The following is a 22,039-nucleotide window of genomic DNA, read 5'->3' on the forward strand; positions in this document are numbered from 1 at the left end:
TGTGTGTGTGTGTGTGTGTGTGTGTGTGTGTGTGTGTGTGTGTGTGTGTGTGTGTGTGTGTGTGTGTGTGTGTGTGTGTGTGTGGTGATTTGGTGAGAGAGTGGAGAACAAAGAAGGAGCATACTTGCATGCTGCATATATGCAGCAGGCATCAGCCTAGTGTTTTTAACATAGAGTGAAAGCGATTCTACATGAACGCAAACTGGGAACGGAAATAAATGAATGAGACAAAGGAAGGGAGGATATGTATGTAAGAATGAGGGAGGAAAAGGTGTGTGTGCGCACGCGCGCCAGAGTGCATTGTGGAGTATTTATATTCAAGGCAAATATATGCATATTTGACTTTGCTCTCTTTTGCAGAGAGAAAGAGAAAAGAAAGTGATTGAGCGATTCAGAAAGCGAAATGGTGGGAGAGAGATGGAGGAGTGCTGAGGGAAGAGTGCGTGGGCTCAGGCAGATGGGCAGACACCCGTCTGTCTCTCTGATGCATGGCCCCCTCACAGTGATTCCGCGCGATACAGAATGGGTGTCCGTTTCTTTTATCGACGGCTGTAAACGTAACGGCACAGACACATACCAATTGGTAAACAGACAACATTTTATTACCAAGACTCAAAGTGAGTAAAAATACACTTAAGGACACACATCCAAGGAACTGCATGTGATACAGTTTAAATGTATAAGTCACTAATGCATTTCTTTATACATGATGCACTTAAATGTCTAACTCAACATGCAAACACTCATCACACTAATCTATATTGCACTTCAATTCAACTACTGGAAAATCAGACATTAATAATAAAAATGTCTCTTTGTTCAATCCTGAGTTAAATAGATAGGCAGGGAACATTCAGAAAACCTTTCTCTGGTACATATTCAAGTTTTTTTTTATTACATCCCCCTCTAATTATTTTAGCAAGAATACTTAAAACTTCAACCCAATTCATAAAAGGTTTTGTTATTATGGTTTTGTTTTTCATTAATAATTTGCACATCATCTGCCACATAAGAAAATAATAAAATATCAAATAAAAAATACAAAATCAGGCATCTTATAAACAACTCTATACAACCACACACTTAACAATGGAACTTCAGAGATTTTAGAAACTCATTAGTTTACACACTAAAATACAGTCTCTGTGATTTCACTTTGGAAAAAAATTTCATTGCACACTATTATTGCAGTTATTTTTACCCCATGGCATGTCTTTGACAAGACATTCTGCCAGCTCCTACCACTGGGGATATTCTGAGAGATAGCTGTGGAAAAGAAAGAAATATTTAGGCAATCCCATTCTCACAATGGATGCACACTTGTATACTTTGTGTGTGGTATGTGTGTGGCAGGCATGGAGCGTAGAATTTTTACATAGAGTGAAATTTATTCTACATGAACATAAACTGGGAACGGAAATAAATAAATGAGAAAAGAATGAGACAAAGGAAGGTAGGATATGTGTGTAAGAATGAGAAAGGAAAAGGTGTGTGTGTGCGCACGCCCGTCTGTGCCTGTGTGTGAGTGTGCGCGCACGTGTGTGTGTGTATTGGTCTGTGTGTGTGCGTGTGCGTGTGCGTGTGCGTGTGTGTGTGTGTGTGTGTGTATTGGTCTGTGTGCGTGCATGTGTGTATGTGTGTGTGTCTGTGTGTGTGTGTGTATTGGTGCGTGCGTAGCAGTGGAGAACCCTGGTAATGTGCGACTGCTTGCCCTGGGATGCACAACCACCTACAGCTCATCCTCACACCACCGCGCTCGCCTCCTCTTAATCACTCTGTTAAGAAGGTAGAGTCTGACCCCCACTCACTATCCCCCAAGCGTCTCCTGCCTCATCTGACTGACTTGCTTCGCCGTAAAAAGGTGTTTTATGGTTTTATCATTGCAGCAGTGCACTGTAAGCCAGAGCCAAGCTGGAGTGCTACAGTGAGCTCAGTATAAGTTTGTAGGGCCTACTGAAAACAATGCTCAGGAGTATGAGTAGTGTAATGGGGTTGAGCAGAAATACAGAGAGCTCTGCTGTCCTTATTGCTCTACAGGCCACCTAAAATAGTTTAAGGATCAGTGTATTTTTTGGCAGTTACCTCAGGATGGGGTCTGTGGGAAATTTGAACTCCGCACATTTCTCCTCAGCACATTTCTCCTCAGCACATTTCTCCTCAGGACAGTACTCCGCCTCACCGTATGGGATATATGGAATTGCTGAGTCCTAGCATCAGGAAAACAAAACAAATTGTGTCTGTTGTTCATACTGTGTACGGTTCAATTTCTTAAACAGAAATTTACACTGGCTAAGGGACATTTGATGTTTGTCATATTTAGTTTGGCTAAAAAGTATGGTCAGGTTTGCATGCTTCTCTAGCATGTGCACAGTAAAGTATAGCCTACTTCAGTTAAATAAAGTTAATGAAGGACTGGGCTTCTGGGCTCATGCCTGAGTGCCTGTTCACTATTCACAATCTGAAGGAATTATGTTAGCTGCTGCTGCTGCACTGCTCCATGGGCTCGGCGCCTGGCTTTCCTCTTCTCTCACATCAATTATTCAGCACCTGGAGTATTGGCTCATTCGGGCTACAGCAGGCTGACAGGGCAGGTTGATGATTTGCTGCCGGCATGCAGGGATGTAGATGGCTTACGGGAGCCGGAGGAGGGAAAAAGTTTTTTTCCTCCTAAAAGTTGGCCTTCAAATGAACCTTTTTGGATCTATATGCTCATTTAGAGAACATCAAATGACTGATTAAGCTGACTCAAGGCTAGCCTCCAGTAAAGAATTAATTTAATTGTGTAAACATTGACACTAGATGGCGCACTAACAGGGTTGCAGAGTGTTTTGTTGTTGTTTGATGTCAGTCCTTTTAAATGCTCCTTTCGGGACCTATCTTGATTTGCACAGGTTGAATTATATGATTCAAACTGCTTCTTCGTTTTACATGATGTCAGTCCTTTTAAATGCTCCTTTCGGGACCTATCTTGATTTGCACAGGTCGAATTATATGATTCAAACTGCTTCTTCGTTTTACATAAGGTGTGAGTTCTATTATTGTGTAAAATGTTCCAAATGTAAATGTAATGTGCTATACAAATAAAGGTTATTATTATTATTATTATTATGATTATTATTATTGAGTTTGTGCTCATTTGACTAGATGGCAGACAAGCCCTTACTATGGTCCTTTCTTGAGCCTTTGCTGACTTTGGAGGTCATAGGTCAAGTGAGCTAGACCAGAGGAATGAAGATTTTGTTTTTTTAAGTGCTCTCACCTCCCAGCTCTCGCTGTCCTCCTCTAGGGCCTCGTGGGCAGGGACCAGCTGGCTGATCTCCACCACCCTGCAGGGTTTGTCCTCAGGCTCGGCCAGGACTGGAGGCTCTGTCTGGTCTACGTCCTTACAGGTGTCGGCCTCCGCCTGGGGGGCCTCAGGGGTTTCATACACTTCCTCCTCCTCTTCTTCCTCTTCCGCTTCCTCCTCACAGGGTGGGATGTCTGTGATGTATTCTTGGGCTGTGAGTGAAATGGAGGTCTGAGTTGTATACTGTGTTTGTTTTGCCTGTATGATTAGGAACTGTGGCAGTTTTTACTAATTCAGCTTAAAGAATGATGCTTACTTATGCACAAGTAACTATACAAAGAAATATTTTATGCACTAAGACAGTCCACATGCATATTTAATCAATACGTTATATTTTCTAGACCACTGGTCTCATCATATCTACAAGTCTGTGAATCTGATCTGTGAATTTGATCCCTAGGGGAAATTCAAGGTCACACTAGCATACACACACACACATTCACTAACAGCAGAAAAAGTAATTAAAAGTATATAATATAAAAAAAAACACAACTAAGCAATAAGGACTGTAGAAGATAAAGAATATACTAAAATACAAATTATACTAAATAAAACTTAATCTAAATCAATTCTAAAAAACAATATCCACATAATAGAATAGAATCCTGAGACTTTTCTTTTCAAATATTCAAGTTATTTTAGTGCCACACAGTCTTTTTTTAATTGAGTATAAACATGAACATTGCCAATGATTAGGCTTTAGAGAGGAGTGCCTTAAGTCAGAATGTGTAGCTTGGTTTTGGAATTGCCATAGAAAGGACACCTGTTTACACTTGAGCCATCTCGCTGTGCTTGAGTGTGAGACCAGTCAAGTAGATTTATGGCCTTGAAGGCCTTCACTGACCTGCAGCGACTGAAGCAGCCTCAAACCACTTTGTCTCAACCTCGAGGTCCAGCCTCTTCTCAAGGTCCCTGATCTGCTCCAGCAGAACCTGTTGGTGAACATGCAAGCCACAAATAAAATAAGATTAGGCCTGAAACTCTCCTGAGGGAGAAAGAGGTGTGTGTGTGTGTGTGTGTGTGTTTGAGTGTGTATTTGAGAGTGTGAGAACACGGCCGCCTGTTTTACCTCATTCTCCAGCAGCTGCTGCTCCCTCTCCTTCTGCGCTTCTTTCAAACTGGCCTTGAGCTCCTGCACCTCCTTACGTGCATCACTCAGCTGAGCCTGCAGGGGGCAGTACAGTGCTGTGTTAGTAGATGGGACTGTGGAATTCTGTTGTAATGCTGATAATATGCTATTCTCTAATGGCCCATATATTAGGTTTTGATGATTTTACATTAAAGCTCTATTGTAGTTGGAACTTTATACGCAGGTACTTAACATTTACTTTAACCCTGGCATTAGCTAATGGTGAATATGTATGTTATTGAGTTGTTCTGTGTTTTTGCATATTTGCATAAACTGTCACATTGGACTCAGATTTACTGTTACTACTGTCGTGTTGGTGATCTATTTTTCCTCTGTTTTTTGCTGCTTGTTGTGTCTGAGAGGAGAAAGCCCCTGAGGTCCTCCTGTGTTTACTCAGAGGGGACATTTAATCTGTTGTTTATCTGAAACTTGAGTCTTGGCTGCTTCTCTAAGGGCATGGCTAGCCAACTTAATGGTGGTGTCTGCATGCAGCAGGGAGACTCTGTGTTTTGTCTGGGAGCAGAGGTCTTGTGATTAGCCCCCAGGCAATGCTATTACCAGTCGCAAACCGGTAACTGAGGACACTAGAAGTGTACAACTTGGGCCTTTCCTTTCCCTTTCTGTTTGCCTTTGGATTGGGCAAGCATTTCAGGGAAGCATATTTAGCAATGAACCCCCCCCCCCCCCCCAAGCAGTGACAAAAATAAGAATAGATTGCATGCATGAGGCACATGCATCTTATACACTCATAAATTTGCGTATTCTGATGTTTTCCCCTCAACTTCTGATGTTTCTCCCTCAACCACCAGTCAATCCTTTCTTGGGTTTTATTTCTGCCCGATGTGACTTTCATGTTGGCTTATGTGTTGTCTACTAATACCACAGTGCTTGCTTGCAACTTATTCCTGTCACATGAATAGCAGGAACTTCACATGTAGTGCATGTGTGAGGCAGATTTTTTTTCTGTCTCAATAAACACAATGCTTATTCCACACAAGCACTGAGCAGGGATATTTGGATATGACACTATGCCAGATTAACAGATCATAACTGTGGGAAGCAACTCCATTAACGCCCTTTATATGCTAACAAAATGGCTTGTTTTGAGATGAGGTGCTACTGAAGGCAGTCATTTTCTATGCCCACTTAGTGGCAGCTACAGACATATGGCTACAGTGTTTGTTGTGCACAGTACCTGGTTGGAATAGTTTTCGCCTCCGAGCTCTGCCTCCAGTTTGTCGCGCTCGGCCCTCTCCTCCTGAAGCCACTCCTCCTTGCGCTGCAGCTCATGAGACAGCTTCTTAATGCGCTCTTGGTCCAGCTGAGGAATGGAAACATAATTTGGAACGTTCTGGAAAATGTAGTACAACCGCTTTTTCCAAAAGTGCGTCTTGTGACTTGGAGCATTTGGCCCATCAGTTGCAAGGGGAAAAAATGATTGTGGCTGTTAAAGTTAATGTCTAGACACATATGTGATTGAAGTGGCCTTTTGATGTTTCAGCATTATTTTATTTAGTGAAATGACTGGTTATAATGATATATACTCCTCTGTCTTAAACTGTGAAATGGCATGGCCAGTGTAAAGAGTTTCACTTAATAAAAAACCTGTTTTTATTGGCTTTTAAATCCCTTACCACATCCGTCTCGCAATAGTTTTTTCCGATGGTGAAAAGGGTTCTTGGAGAACGCTGCCTGATGCACAGAGATCTAGCGCCTAAGAGCTTGTCAGTAGTTGCTTATGATCTATTGTTGCCAGAAAGACTGCATAAGTGTGATTTCCGTTTGGCCCGTCTGGTGGAACACTTTAACCTGAAGAAAATTCCTGCTTTGTGCCAGTGTAGAACCCGCATCAGCATTTTATATAGGCTACCTAATATTCTACAGAAATGAAACTTCGTAAATTAGCATTACTTTTGGCTCTTGACTCCTGTGTGTGTGTGTGTGTGTGTGTGTGTAGGAGAGAGAGAGACAGTGAGGGCTTTCCTGAGGAATCAAATACCCTCTTGGCCTTTTGTCTGTATTTAGCTTAGGACCCATTCCAAACTCATGAGCTTGGCTGCTAAGTTCCTGCTAATGACCTCATGCTGCACCAGTGGTGGGCTTTAGAAACAGATGGCATAGAGGCTCCCACACTCACGCTATCATACCCAATCAGTATAGGGCAAGTAAGGACAGGCAGACGGACCCCCTCGAGTGACTCCTGGCCATGTCTGTACAATTCTCCTGCTGACTCATTATGGGTGCCTGACGTCACCTGTGTGATCCTGCAAAACCCTACATTGGCACCACTTCAGATGTGTTGTCAGCTGTGTTAGGGCTTGCCGTTTTAGCTGCTTAAAAGTATGGCGTGGTATACACTTTCTGTTGTCAGAAGAGGTAGAACAGTGTTGTAACTATCTCTTCATTCTCTATAGCAGCGTTTCTCAAACTATGGGCCGCGGACAGGCACCGGTCCGCAACGTGGTGACTGCTGGTCCGCGGAGCCGTGGAGTGAAATTAGGCCCGGTGCTTCGTGTGATAATTTGCTGCGCAATTGATCAAGGAACCGCGGACTGACAGAAAAATAAAACAAACTTTTCAGGAGGAAATGCTAATTCGATGTCATTAAACATAGAGCCGTACAATTAAGTGTATGAGCGTTTATTCAATGCATGCGTTTGCCCGTATGCGCGATAGAAACTGAAACTACCCGATAACGTTGGTAGCCGCTTCAACCTGTCGGAAGGCTATTTAATAATTTAACGGCATTTAATAGAACTACGTGGATTCTTGCAACTTCCATAGAAACAGAGCAGAGACTGTATAACACTGCCTAGCATTGATTAGGCCTCAGTCTGAGTAGTTAAATTTGAATATAACGTGGCTAAAAGCTATTGTAGCCTTAGTCTTCCTATTAAAGATCTCCAGACCAAAGATTTACGCTTATCTCCTCCGCCGTTTACCATACATGAAAGCTGGTATTATGTTTCCTGAATCCTTACATTCAGGCATTCAAATGAAATGTCTTTAAAAAGCATGTACATTTTTTTTCTCCATTTGCCTACCAGTGTATGATGCTTACATGAGGGAAACATTTCAAAACAATAGCACCCATATAGTTGCTGTTGTTTTTAGAAGTATTTCTCATGCAAGCATCATGCAACCATGCAAAAGCAATTAACTATTGTAATTATTATATCTTACATTAGTAAGCAGTCCTCTGATGTGCATGTTTTCACAAACTTTTTGTGAACAATGTTAGCACTTTAAACATTGACTGCTTTGAAGTGAAAGTGCATGTATAACAATATAGCAAAATAATAATTGTGATAATGATAATCATCATGATAATTTGATGGGGGGGGGGCATGTATGTGGGCCCTATGACCCCAAAGTCTGCCATGACCGGGCCTCAGGTCAAAGAAGTTTGAGAAAGGCTGCTCTATAGATTCACCTGAGCCTGATTGCTGATTGCCTGATTTGTTCCAGATGATGCATATTATTTGTTGCCAATAAATAGGCTATAATGTACTTTTAAGATGGAAGTTGGAGTATTGATTAACTACGGTTTACTCAGTGTCTCGGTGTCATGCATGTGTGCATTGCTGTGCATTACAGAAATTGAGTCACAACAGTTTGAAATGTTCTAATGCAATCTCTCAGGAATTGGCCTGCAGTGATAAACATCCACTCATTCAGTGTAGAGTGTGAATACTCACCATAGCGTTACTTCAGTTATTCACTTTATACACTATGTAGCAAATGAATGGATGTTCCAAAGGCAGGCTGTGTTTTTGTTTGTTTCTTTGTTTGTTTTGTTATTGTTTTTTTCTTCTTCCTTCGTTTGAGCCCTCACCTCTGCACTCTGCCTGAGCTGCTCCTTCTCCTGGGCCCAGGTGGACTCCCCCTCGCGCAGGGCCAGGGTGGCCTGGGAGAGCTGCAGGTTGGCCTGTGCCAGCTGCATGCGTGTCTGGTGCAGCTCCGCGTGGCTATGGCCCTGCAGGCTTCCCAGCTCGCTCAGCTCGCGCCGCAGCACATCGGTCGAGCGCTCGCTGGCTTCCAGACGCTCCCGCAGCTGTCGGATCTCGCTCTGAACAGCCTGGTTCTCGGCCTGGAAAAGGAGCGTGGATGGATGGGTGTATGGACACATTGAAAGAAAAGGACAAGGAATGAAAAGAGTGGTGGTGTGTAGTTTAAACAGTTGTGAGCTCTAGCCACCCTGCATTGAAACTACTTAATCCTCCGTTTACATGGTATACATCTTGTGCAATTATTTTGTTGCCATATGATCAAACAGACAAAGAAACAAAAGTCATAACAAAAGCTCCCAGATGGCTATAAAAGTCTAGTGTAGTTCAGTGCCAGCTCTCCTCTGTGCGTTAACCTTACAGGAGGATTAAAAAGAACAAACCTTCAGTGTCTTCTTCTCCTCCTCCTCATCCTTCCTCTGCAGCGTCAACTTTTTCACTCTTTCCTTGGACCTACAAATGATATATTTAATCAGAACACAGGTCCTGTTGATTGAAACTCAGCATTGACTGTTGACAAATCTCTCATTATTTACTGAGCATTGACAGTTGACGTCGTTTCATTATTTACTGCTGTTGCTTGACCTTATCCCCTCAATATCTACCCTCTCTACTCACTCTACAAGATCATTAAAGGTGCCTTTTGGAAGCTTTAACCCATTTACTCCTAAAATGCCAGCTAAAAACGCCTATAGAATCCTATGGCATTCTAGACTAAATAACCTTATTTCCTGAGGGTTTTCTGAAAACATACTAAAAATTGTCAACGTCTACCAAAATGTAATATCTAAGCCTCTGAAACACCTAGAAACATGAAATAAAAAGCATGCTGCGCTACGCAGCATCCAGCGGGAGGGTCAATGTTGCGCTACGCAGCATCCAGCGGGAGGGTCAATGTTGCGTCATGCAGCATCCAGCGCGAATGGGCTAATAAGACTGCCACTACATGTGGAATTCTGTGAAGGTCGTACTGACAAATCTAAGAACCGTAGAGGGTTATGCTAGGCTATCTCAGCAGTTCACTCTTTAAGCGGCCCTTCTTGATTACAGAGACCGTAGTGTATATATAGTATAAGACGCTCAGAATTGCACTTTTCAAAAAAGCTATTTCATTTTTGTTTTCATAAGTGGGTAGGTAGACTTGCCTCTCCAGCTCAGCGTCGGTCTGCTTCTTCTGCTGTGTCAGTACACTGTTATCGTCGGCCAGCTCCCTGATTTGCTGCTGCTGCTCCGTGCGCTCCTTCAGCAAGTCTAGCAGCTCGGTTGACATGTTCTGCTGTGAGCTCTGTACGTCCTGGAAGCACAGGCAAGCAGAGGAAAAGACTTTTAAGAGGCACGCTTAGCTGATGAAAAATATTTCTCCTTCCCCCATGTTCCACCTTTTATGACCGTTTTGAAGCCTACAAGGAATTGTGCTATCAGCAGTTAAAGTCAACTTTAAAGTGTTGACCCAGCAAATTGAAAACCCTGGATGTTGCCATTTTGTTTCATAGTGAGGTATACATACAAGGCTCCAAGGAGCCCCAAAGAGCCATCCAGTTGACTGTTTGTGATTTATGTATCACTATTGCCCAGTAGGAGGTGCCATATACTATATTAAATATGTGAGTGTGTTCTGTCTCGCCTCGTCTTGGACTTGGGCCTCAGTTTTTGAAGTACTAACAGTGGCCATTTAATAAACCCAATATAGATGGTGATATGGCAAAGCTATTTGCTCAATTTGTGATTTTCATTTGACTGATTCGTAGAAAAGATTGCCTTTATAATTATATTGGCATTTTTAAACATGAGTTTATGATTCACCACTATTCTCAAAATGGCCCTGCAGTGTTCCTTTGGCCGTTTGGCAGAATTTCAAGGACCGCTGTGCTGCCCAAGAAATGTTCAGCCATTCAAAACGCTATGAAAAATTGATTAGTACTCTGTTGTGCATAAGCACAGTTATCCACTATAAGAGATTCCTCTGTGAAGTCATTATTTTTAAACATCTCAAAGATGTGTTTTCATGTGCTCAGGTCCAAATTCACTTATGTTTGGTTCTGCTTATGTTGTCTTGTACCTTGGCAAAATATTAGTCAGCTGTTGTCTTCATTTAGTGGTGTTGTGGTTACCGTTCTTCAGAGTATTCATAGGATGATTAAACTTTCGACCGCATCTATTTGTAGGACATCCATTGCACAAAAATATCATGCACCTGCCATTCACAGTATCTGACTCGGTACATGACCGCAGTATAACAGCCCTGGGCAGCATGGTGGGGCTTTAGCAGGGCATAGTACCTTGTGTTTGAGCTCAATCTGCTCCAGTTCTTCCCGCTGGTGTTTCAGGCCCTCCATGAGTTCGCTGATCTCTACCTTCAAGTCATCCCTCTCTCGCATCAGCTCTTGTTTGTCTTTTTCACACCTCTCCCTCTCCCGCTCCTTCTCCTTGTCGTTATCCTCCATGGTGAGCTTCATTTCTTTCAGCTCCCTCTGGCATTCCTCCAGCTTGCCCTGTTTTGTTAAACAGAGACTGTGAAGGAAACAGGTCTCCGAAACAAGACATGTGTTGTAATGGAGGCACTAAAGCTCTACACTTGCGACTAAAACTTGTGTTGGGTATCAATCAACAAATGAAGAGATATTCCTTACAATTTACATGGTCGTATTGTCAAAAAGTCATAAATCATTTGGCCAATGCTTGTATGTGTAGCCTTTACAGAATGGCACCCTTTGGAATTCAATCATGGTGTTTTAAACCTTTAAATGGTATAGACGATGCGTTAGTGATGCCTACAGAGGTTCTAGTCCAGGGGTAGGCAAACTTTTTGGCTCAAGGGCCACATTGGGTTTTGAAAATTGGCCAGCGGGCCGCACAACCCCCCAACGACACACACACACACACAAAAATACATTTTTATAGCCTATAATTTAGTATCAAAAGTATTTGTTTTAAATTATTAATTGCTTAAAAAATACTGCTAATTTGATGCTGTTTAACACATGTATACATTTCCCTTTAAGAATAATTCACGTTTATTTCTCAATGATCTTCTGCCCGCTCCACTATAGCTAGTGCTGTACCTATGGCTGTGCCCTCTCACAATAAATGGTATGTAGTGGGAACTACTGTTGCCTTCATGATTTCCTTTTAAAAGTTTCTCATAAGAACGAGATATCAATTATCAACAATGACAAGCCACTCACTCTCCCTCTTGTGAGTGCACATGTTCCCAATTAAATGGAGTAGCATAACGTTCAGGTTAGATCTGCTGCAAAGGAGATAACTAACAGTAGGCCTATCATTTTAATATAACATGATGTTTTGACATTGTAAACGTTCTCTAAGGAGAGTGAAAAGCAGTTTGCAGTAAAGCTAACCAATGTCGTCTCTATCGCAGGAAAAAAATAGCGAGCAACTTGATAACCAAATTAAATGCTCGGTGGGCCAGATGAAAGTGCTTTGCGGGCCCGGGGGCCACAGTTTGCCCACCCCTGTTCTAGTCCGATCGCTAGAGTGGAAGCACTGTTGAGGAGCTAGTGTGCAGGCCTACCTGCAGGATCTGGGCTTTGGGCACCACCATCAGTAGATCCTCCCCTGTGCCCTCCTCCCCGCTTCTCTCGTGCTCCAGGGTCACCAGCTCATCTAAGGCTCCAGGGGTGGAGAACAGGAAGGGTGGGCTGACGCCACACACCTCACCCCTGGCGTCCACATACACAAACTGGTACAGGTCTGCGCCAGGTTTGGGCAGGTAGGAGGCTGTGATGGAAGGGGAAGTCGAGGGGAAGAGGGGGTGCTTAGAATTTTGGACATGCCTTAATATGTTTTACCCCCAGATCTCAGTTATACTTATAGAAGGGTATGCTTATTGTTTCCACATTTTCACATTTTCCTCTTGAGTGAGAAATCAGAAAATTTAAATAGTTAAGTTTACTGATAATGGGGTCCACAGTGTCACATATTCAGTACTAAAGCATGCTCTCATAGTGTGAGGTAAGCGTAAACTTACTCTGGAATTGGACGCAGCAGTCAGTATCACGTCTCTCAATGTAGCCTTCTGGCACCAGGGCCCACATATAAGTGTAGTACTCCTTCACCGTAGACCAGCCCATCTGTGATCAGCAAGAAACACTTGACTTACTCAGTGGATATATTGTACCCTGTATAAATCACACATATCCTCGCTTGATATGTTATCCTTGCTATAACGTTCCAGACAGGGATGCGTTACCTTGAAAAGGCCAATCCAGTCATGGCTGTCCCATGTGTGATCGCTGGTTAGCTTGTAGTGACATTCCACCCTAGTCTGAGGGAAGTAACTCTTTCCCACATTCCGGAAGTGCACTTTCCGAATGTTGTCCATGATGGGACCTGTAAAGAACTGATACAAGGGTATTTTTGAGCAAACAGTTATGGGAGAAAGGGGGTTAGAGATTATTTGTCTCTCTCCTTATAAATTACATATAAAGCCCTCTGCGCAACATTCAGCACATACTAAATATATCTGTATTGTCCCAAGCCCATAATTTGCCACTGGCTTTTATCAGTTAGTATGGGGCTATTTATATGCAAGGGCTCTAGATTAAGGTCATTGCTTGTCATGTCCTGTACCATTGCGCTAAAATTAGGCTTGTTCTAATGAACTCAAAGCCTGAGGAGTTTGAGGTGCCGGATGAGAACATGGGTGTTCAGTTTCAAAGTGTTGTGAAATTTGTTGACAGAGTGGAGCAATGCGGTTCTTCCAAGAGATATTTTGCCGAAACAGAAGTCATTAAATTCTGCTAAATATGTAACCCGAGGCGACGATCACTGGGCCCGTGGACATGACCCCCCACCCCGTGTTGCGTGTTGTCAGGCCACAGGGTGAGTGCAATAAATAGTCTAGTCCTTATAATAGGGTCAAAACATCGGTATCGCTGCATCCCATGCAAAGCATGTGGTAAACACTGTTGCGATAGAACTGTCACTTAATCCCTGTCACGGGGACTACTTTCTGAAGTAGGCTGTTCTACATCCACGGGATTTTACAGCTGTCATTTGGTGCGCCTATCCGCGAAAATGGCTCCTGAAAACTGAGTGAAAGGTGAACTAAGATATGTAATTTTCCAGTAGGCCTGTTGGTTAGTTCCTTATATATCGTCCACAATTAAGGTCAAATGCAGCCAGAGGTTTCTAAAACAACGCCAAGTGATACATTACCGCGTTGCTTTATAGCCTTTTTTATTTTCTACACAGGCCTATATTAGGCTGCACATAACCACCAAAAGAGGTGTTCTTTTGAGATCACTGCACATAACTTCTTTATAATTATAAAGAAGTTAATCATAACTGCAATTCTAAATGGCTGCGTTTTGCATTCGGTTTTAACACGAATGCTTGGAAAACGCAGGGACTTTGCCATTTATTCATAAAGGAAAGGCTACATTCTTGCTGTGCAGGGAATGTAGTGATATGAAGAGATTTGTCTCAGTTGATGGGCTAGCCCACCACGTATTGTTACTTACTTTTTACATAGGCATCCCTATAAGCCCTATTTGACTATTACGACAAGCCTAGCCTAATTATTCTGTAAGGGAAAATGTATTGTCCGCCGGTAATTATCAGAAAATAAGTCCCGACAGGGAGAACAGAACCCGATGCGCAGCGTGTAGACGAGACTGTTCGCAGTGGTAGGGTCGAAAAAATACATTTAAAACGTCGGCTATTTATTTTATATTTAATGTGGTTAATTACTCACTAGAAATTTGAGAAGGTCATATTTTAAACCCATTCATGCTATGCAGCGCACTACATTGCAATTATTTTACTCACCAGCTTGTCGTTAATATAAAACTTGAAAAACTTGATCAGAAGTAGCTCTACCTCTTCGTCCGAGATGCACTTGAAAAGTAATGGTGTCTGGTCAGCTCGTGCAGCTGTTTCATTACCAACAACAATAACAAAACGCACATGGATGCGGTGACGACACATTCTCGCTGATGAATCATGGGTAATGCAGTCCATTGCTTAGGTCTCAATTGCCCATAGATATTTTGCAGTCTGTAGCCTACTCGGTATTTTTCCAGACACTCATGAGTCATAACATGCTTGCATTGATTCTGTACAAAGGCAGTATTTGTGTGTGTGTGTTATTTTAAACAACTGTCGGTTTCAAAAATGCCGATACATCCCAGTAGGCCTAAGTAGGCTAAAGGTTTGTGAGGACCTGTGAGTCTGCAGTGCTCGTGCAACCCCTCCCTCCCTCCCTTTATTCCTGGATAACCGCCCAAGAGCTCTTGGATGATAAACTGCCGCGAAGGCATAGAACAGACACTCTGAAACTAAGAGTAATTATGAAGTAGCGCCTAGTAAACAGTATCAAGTCTCTGCTGACTGATTGAAACCCGAGATAGCCTACGCATTGAGCAGCACTTGGCCAAGATAACTGTTGTGACACAGTTGCCCGCTAAACATTTTAACCGTTGGGAAACGTCAGACAGTTGCCCGATTAAGGATAGGCCTACGCAGCGCAACATCATTTGCCCATATTTGTGTCCTCGAGTGTTGAGGCTCTAGCGTCCATGCCACATATTCAATCAGTTTGATTGCATCTGGTTTGATTGTCCCAAGAGCAAACGCTAGATGGCAGTATATTTCAACGCGTGTTACAAATAGCCATATCAACGTATAGGCTATGTAGGCCTATAGAAAGACGTTCTCAGACGCAACCAGCCTTTTAGATTAACCATGTCCATGCTCACGTTACGTAGCCTATTTACAACGAAAAACATTCTATTGCAAGTTCTGTGAATGTTGATAGACTGTGTGAATGACCTAAAGTTCATTTTAAAATTAAATTTCTATGCCCTTGTGTATCAAGCTACTGATAATTTTAAAACCAACAGGCCTAAGTCAAAATTTCTGTGATTTAGTGATTCAGTTTATTTCATAAATACTTATTCTCTTTCCTTCTTTCTTTAAAGCTGGTTTTTGCTATCAACCTTTTGCACAGGAACCACGCTGACAGCCAATGTCAGCCATTTTGTTATAGCTCGTTTTCTGCAGATCAATGCTTTTAGGGCCCCATCACTGCCCCATATACTCCTGTTTTAATTGAGACATTGAGAATTTTGGTTTCCCTCAAATGGCTTCTGGAGAAGATGCGGTCCAGTCCTGCGCCACATTGGGACCGGATCCGTTTCAAAGCCAGCTACTGTCATGGTCGGAGCCGCTGAGGTTTCCCCATGTCGTGACAGCCTAAAGTGTCTGGTTTCCCCAGTGTTTGTTTGACATGTGGCAGTGGAGGAGGGGTCCCTCCACCACCACCACCTCCACCCTTCCACCCCTCCTGCTCGCCTTCAAGGCTGGCTGTCCCTTGCCATTATATGAGCTGGCTACCATGGGCTGGTAATTTTATGCAGGCAGTGGGCGAGGCAGCCCAATAAAAGGCTTCTGAAGTGGTTTTAACGGGACGAGCATGTGCTGAGAGAGGAGTGCGGTGGGGGAGGGAAAGAGAGGCCTGTGGCGAGGAAAGAGGGAATGAGGAATAAAGAGATGAGAGTGGAGAAGAAAAATAGTGTTTGCCTTTTTTTTTTAAAAAAGAGAGAGAGAGAGAGTACCCAGAGAGTACCTCATATTTTTGAAGAAAGACAATTGAGTTTGAACACGTGCGCTAAGACGACTGTGTTGGACAGATTTATTTTTGCGACGTTAACATGCCCTTGTCGCACAAATAAATTGGCATTCATGATTACTGTGGTGGACAGCTGCAAGATGTTAGGGGAAATGAACGGCTCCATGCTAGACAGTAAAATGTCCTCTTGCTGCATGCATATAGCTGTCAGTAATACGTGAGGAGGCATGGAGCCTCGGGAGATAGGAGTGGTGCTGTGTGCATGTGTGTGGAGGAGGGGGTGGATATGGGGGGTGGGGGGGTGGACATGAGATGAAAATGGTCTTGTAGAAGATACCTTGGTGCTTGGTTGCCTGAGTGTGTCCTTAGGGTCCCTCCTCTCTCTGCATCTCCTCTTTCCTCGTATCCTTCTTTCTCTCTATTCTTTCTTTCTCTTTCTCTCATTCCCCCCTTTCCTGCTGTTCCTTTCATCTGCTGATTGCACTCCTCCCACTCTACTAGTTCAATACCTTTTCATTTTTATTTTTGCCTTGAAAAAAAATCAATACAGTAGAAGTGCAATTCCCCACATCCGCGTTTCCCAACACGCGCATATTGTACCCAAGGATCCCTACTCACACAGTCAGGCAGTCACTGCCAGAGCCTGCCACACCCTCTCATCCCAAGGCCCCAAATGAAAGAATGATGGCTTTACTGCTAATGTTTGATGAAACGCTTTCTTCTTTTCCAGCCTCCAACCCTTTTACTCCCTCTCCGGCACTTACTATGAGATCTCTGGGAAAATGGAAAACCAGTAACCCTGATAGTGATTGTAATAGGCTAGTCTATGGGGCTCTCCTTTATTCACCTCGTTTTAAATTAGCAGAGGTGGCTCAACACCGTGAACAGATGGAGGATGGTGTCCAAGGTGTCACGACAGATTGCGGATCCTTATGCTACCTGACATTATTGTTAAGATTCACTAAGCGCATTGACTGCTGCTGCCACGGCCCTTTTGGGAGGGATTTGGGAGATCGGTTTAGTTGTTATGGGTCTCTGGGCTGAGGCGTCCCTGCCTGATTCGGAGTGGAAATGTCAGAGTAATCGTAAGGGAGGTCGTGGTACGCCCACGCAGGGGTCAAGGGTATTAAGAGTGTGTGTGTGTGTGTGTGTCTGTCTGTCTGTGTGTGGTTACAGGAGTTCATACACACAGTGGTTCGATAAGCAAGTCTGTATGTGTGTGTGTGTTGTGCATATGTTGTATGAGTCTGTATGTCTGTGCATGGTTACAGAATCTAAGACTCGCACGCGGGTGTGCAGAGCATGTGCAATAGGCAGGCAGAAAGGGGCGGTGGCCCGCTGAGATGCATGATGGGAAATCGCCGTGTAAAAAGCAGAAGGGGAAATAAGTCAGCATGGCATGACAAGATAAGACGGAGCGGATGGAGAGGCAAAGAGAGAGGGGGAATGTGTGGAGAGATGGAATGTAAAAGCTCAAAATGAATGACAGCAGAGAGCTAACAGGGAGTGGCAAATGGGAGGGGGAGTGGGATGTGTCAGAGGGGGAGCAGAATGATTGAAAGCATGGGGGGATAAATACAAAATAATTGATAGAGACCACCGAGGAGAGAGGGAGCAAGCAAGAGAGAGAGAGAGAGAGAGGGAGGGGAAAAAGGGAGAAAGAGCAATGGTGAGGAAGGAGAGAGGGAGGTTGATGGAGAGGAACTATGGGACTGCAGAAGCAAACTGACCCAAAGAAAAAAGATGGAAGGATGGCAGAACAGTGGAGGTGAAAAGGCATATGTAAACAATAGAGATGGAGAACTAGATGGAGGGATGCATGGAGGAGAGGAAGGAACAGAAGACTGTGTGGGGAGATGGGGGGTGGGAAGGGGAAGAGAGAGGAAGGATGGAGGGAGTCGTAGCTGGATGGAAAGAGAGGGAGAGGGGGGGGGGATGAGGGTAGTTAGTATGCAAAGCCGAGCTGCCCCATCTGCTTAGCGCAGCAGTCCCTGTCGTATAACTGTCGCCGGGCCGCGGGCTGCATAAAGAATGTTCTGGATTTGATGTAATTCCACAAAATTAATGACAGCTTTATGCTCTGCGGGCCGAGAGGGAATGATTAGTGTTTGATCGCCCATCTGATCCGCTTCTACAGCCCCAGCTTCCACTGCCCAGTTATCCCCATCACGCTTCTGGGCCCCTGCTAGTCACAAGGACACCTACACAAACCACACACACACACACACACACACACACACACACACACACCCTCACCCTCTCTCTCTGTCCCACTCTGTCTCTCTCTCTCTCACTCCCTCACTGTTCACTGACTCTCTCTCTTTCTCTCACTCTCTCTCTGTCTCTCACTCCCTCACTGTTTACTGACTCTCTCTTTCTTTCTTTCTTTCTTTCTTTCTTTCTTTCTTTCTTTCTCTCTCTCTCTCACATACACACACACACACACACACCACTTTACAAATTTGTTCTTCAAATCTCTTTCACACACAGAGGTAAGAAATTGCTTTTGCGCTGATGTCCTCACCGACCTACACACACACACCACCACCTAGCACACACTGGCATACTTGCATCAAGGATCTAGTTTAATGCTAGTTTCTCCTCCTGTGACGCGAGCACACACTCACACACACACACACACACACACCACGTGCACATACTCACGCACCACCCCACCAGCCGAATTCACACCCATATGCATACCATTGCTGTTCCATTAAGCAAGCTCACTGAGGTTACGAACACAGCCCGAATCTGGCAGGAGCCTGCCGGGACGCCACCACCATCTCTGGGTATCTTTCGGCTGAGTAGCTCCTCTGTAATCTCTCAACCACAGACATATGACTTATATTAGATAATTAGTATCATGTGCTACTGTAAAAGTAAGATTTCATTTTGCTCATTATTTGCTAGTATTTCTTGTGGAGGCATGGAGAATGGCTATATGTAGACCCATAGAGAAGATTCAGAGGGAAAGCCAAGCCGTTGCCCTGAGTTTGCATCAGATTTTTTATTAGTGTTATTATTCTTCTTGCTGTTGGCCTAAACACGCATGTAGTGGCTCTCGCGGGGAGCTCTGAACGTCAACAGAAAATGGAATTCCAATCAGAGGCATGTGGGGGATCAATCCTAGCATTCATCTTCAGAATTCCTTTTAGGCCCCTTAAAAAGCAAGCGAAGAAGAAGTGGGGGGAGAAACGACAGCCATCACACACACACACACACACACACACACACACATACCACAACGCACCACCTATGTCACCCCCCCCCCCTCCGTCTTCACCCCCCCCCCCCCCCCCAACACACACACACACACACACACAGAAACACACACACACATCCATGGAGCTTTTACGAGCGAGTGGAGCATTCCTCCCTTCCCCAGCACCACCTGATCCAGAGTGCGGCTGGCGTGAACACAGCCCCTTCTCTCAGTGTGTGCCTCCTGCTCCCCTTCAGCCCGGCTCAGCAGTGCTCTCTGAACCCCCCCCCCCCCCCCCCACACGCCTTTGCCAACACTCACGCCAGGCTTTCATTAAAGCCACGGCTTGCATCCTGATAAGTGCACGCATCCAGGCACTAAAACCATGCTGTTTTGCTGTCCAAATGACTCATTCAACTCGAATGAAGAGTAATAACCTGCAACGCAAATTGGGAATGTTTGCTTCTAATTGCTTGCCATGGATGCCCACTTGTTTTAAAGTGTGGATATGAAATGTAAATTGGATTTGTCTAATGAAGGTTTAAAGTTCTCTTTGCTTGACGAAAACTTAACTTTAGTCCTTTATTGTCTTGTTATTGCGCGTGTGCGTGCATGTGCTTACCACCCCTGTAGAACCATCAAGAGTAAACTGAGTCATCTAACCTTTGTGCTAGCACTTCAGGTGTTCACTAAATTACTCTTCATGGTCATGGCTTGACTGAGCTTGTCTGTGCATTTTACTTACCTACACATAGCACCACTGTTATGTCAGTTTGTAGTTACAGGGTCAGCTCCTCAATTGTGTGGTCTGCCCATGATTTATCGTCTGTAATCACCATGTTTCTGTGTGTTGACCACTTAAGTGTTGCATTCCACTTGTAGACCCCTTCAGGTGTCGGCCGTGTTAGGCTCAGTGATAAATTTTCCTTCAGAGTTGCTCCACTCCCTATCCGTCTGCTTTCAGGACCATTTTGAAGGTACATGTTGCGCAGTGGCTGCACCGTTGCCATTAGGACAATTACTGTCAGCGGTGTCCACATTTGGTAGGTTGACGGCGACGCGGTGCCATTATCGGCGGGTTAAAGCACACTGGCAGGAGGACCGCCGCTGTCAGATCCCCGTCGGCCGGGTCCCGGTGACGGTGGCGTAATGGTGTTTGTATTGACATTTTAAGCTGCCCAGCAGAAGCCTCTGCGCTGTCCGGGTTGAGGGGAGATTTACGAGAGGCTGTTCTGGGGTGGTGGTGGTGGGTGGTAATGGGGAAGCGAGAAGGCAGCCATTTTCTGAGTCCGTCTGGAGGGGGTGCTCTGAGAGTAGGGAGAGGGAGGAAGAGGGGCTGAAGGAGAAACAGACGGAAAAAAAAAGACAGATGGAGACAGACTTAAAAAAGAGGACATATTGACAGAGGGTGAGACAGGCAAATATAAGCTGAAAGACAAGAGGGCAAAAAGGAAGAGAATTAGACAGTAAGATGGGGACCAGTGTATGCTAACCGAGAGGGACACTGAGAAGCAAGATAGGAAGGGAACAATACAAACTGGATAAGAAATGGGCACAGGGGAGGGCAGAGATGGAGGGGGGTGAGGGGGCATCCTGATCCCAAGAGACACATCCATAAAGAAACTAAAGCAGAAAGACACTATGAGACACAGGAAGCACACATGACCCCCCCCCCCCCCTCCCCCCCTCTGAAACAGAGCTTAGCAGCTATCAGCAGAGTGGAATGGAGCGAAATGTGAAATAGTCGGTCTGACTTCCCCCCCCCCCCCAGATCCAGCCCATTACTCCGCTGTGTGGCTTTTACAGGCCTCTCCATTTTGGATGTGCTCATGCACAGAGCCGAGCAGCGCTGGGATGATGAGTGGCCTGCGCACTGGAAGGGGGGGTGAGGGGCAGAGGGACGCAAGGGGGGGAGGAGGAGGAGGTAGTTTTAATTCACAGCCACCGTCCGCAGGCAAGCCCTCCAGAGCACATTTTACCTGTCCATCTTCCCCACCGTGTCCTCATCTTGCCTCTGCTGGTTAGGGAGTGAGGCCTTTGCACAGGCAGTGGCAGAGTTGGTGACTAGGTTAGTAGAGCGTGATATTGTGTAGTGTTGGATGATACGGGAGGGACATCTGATGTGCTCAGATGGTCCTCTGATGGTGTGTGTGGCGTTTGCAATGCTGGCAGTGAAAGCTTTCATCTTTAGTTGGTCAGATGTATGCTATCCTGTTGTGTTACATTGCATCACATTGCATTTGAAGGAATCAGAGGTTCCCGTGGGGCAAGTGCATTCACCAGCTGTTGAGCTCTCAGACATTTATAAGTATATTAGGCTGCTTTTCAGCTTGTTCCCCTTTCATCTATCAAACCATCTGACTTCATCAGGGTTTTGCCAATACATATCCAATTACACACAGGTTGTCATTCATTTTTTCCACAGGGTCTGCAACTGATTCAGTGAATTAGTTTAGATCTGTCGGCTTGTCCTTTGTCTTGGCCTGCATTTTGTGTGTGTGTGTGTGTGTGTGTGTGTGTGTCTGTGTATGTGTCTGTGTGCGAGCGAGAGAGGGCTCTGGTCTTGATTGTGTCGCTCTGATCCCAGGGCGTCAGTCGTTTTACTGCCCCCTCGCATGGCTTTTCCCCTCCCCGCTGGCGACCTTTGCAGTTGACCTGTCCCAGTGTCGTGACCTCTGACGGCCTAAATTAAATCCCAGTGTGAGCAGCCTCTTCTCTCACGTCTCCTCTAACGAGTCTTTGGGGGTCCTCTTTGAAAATG

At 44.6% G+C, this 22,039-nt stretch overlaps 1 protein-coding gene across 2 annotated transcripts; it reads right to left on the bottom strand.

The window, feature by feature from the left end:
- Positions 1-430: 430 nt before the first annotated feature.
- On the bottom strand, positions 431-14,357 carry calcoco1b (calcium binding and coiled-coil domain 1b). 2 transcript variants are annotated; one of them, XM_076268618.1, is made up of 15 exons: positions 14,273-14,357; positions 12,693-12,842; positions 12,471-12,573; positions 12,015-12,220; positions 10,762-10,974; positions 9,628-9,776; positions 8,866-8,935; positions 8,311-8,565; positions 5,671-5,796; positions 4,416-4,511; positions 4,191-4,278; positions 3,260-3,498; positions 2,083-2,207; positions 1,202-1,266; positions 431-549 (listed from the first exon to the last, which is right to left on the bottom strand). In XM_076268618.1, the coding sequence occupies exons 2-14, from the start codon at positions 12,822-12,824 to the stop codon at positions 1,239-1,241; spliced, it is 1,830 nt and encodes a 609-aa protein (XP_076124733.1). In that variant the 5' UTR covers positions 12,825-12,842; positions 14,273-14,357; the 3' UTR covers positions 431-549; positions 1,202-1,238. The 2 variants fall into 2 exon arrangements, with proteins under 2 accessions (XP_076124733.1, XP_076124732.1); XM_076268617.1 differs by lacking the exon at positions 431-549 and having other exon boundaries at positions 579-1,266.
- Between the last annotated feature and the right edge of the window lie 7,682 nt (positions 14,358-22,039).

The sequence above is a fragment of the Alosa pseudoharengus genome, unplaced genomic scaffold (assembly GCF_046254945.1).
Source record: "Alosa pseudoharengus isolate Yale_2024_CS ecotype anadromous, Long Island Sound unplaced genomic scaffold, YU_APseudo_1.1 YU_APseudo_1.1_scf_5, whole genome shotgun sequence".
Classification (NCBI taxonomy): domain Eukaryota; kingdom Metazoa; phylum Chordata; class Actinopteri; order Clupeiformes; family Clupeidae; genus Alosa; species Alosa pseudoharengus.

Bases quoted from the DNA above. Each gene is read 5' to 3' on its own strand.
- calcoco1b (XM_076268618.1), bottom strand. From the start codon at position 12,824: ATGGACAACATTCGGAAAGTGCACTTCCGGAATGTGGGAAAGAGTTAC. The intron at 8,936-9,627 runs GCAAGTCTACCT...TATCATTTGTAG, and splicing joins ACCGACGCTGAGCTGGAGAG to GTCCAAGGAAAGAGTGAAAA. The intron at 8,566-8,865 runs GTTTGTTCTTTT...CTCCTTTTCCAG, and splicing joins AGGAGAAGAAGACACTGAAG to GCCGAGAACCAGGCTGTTCA.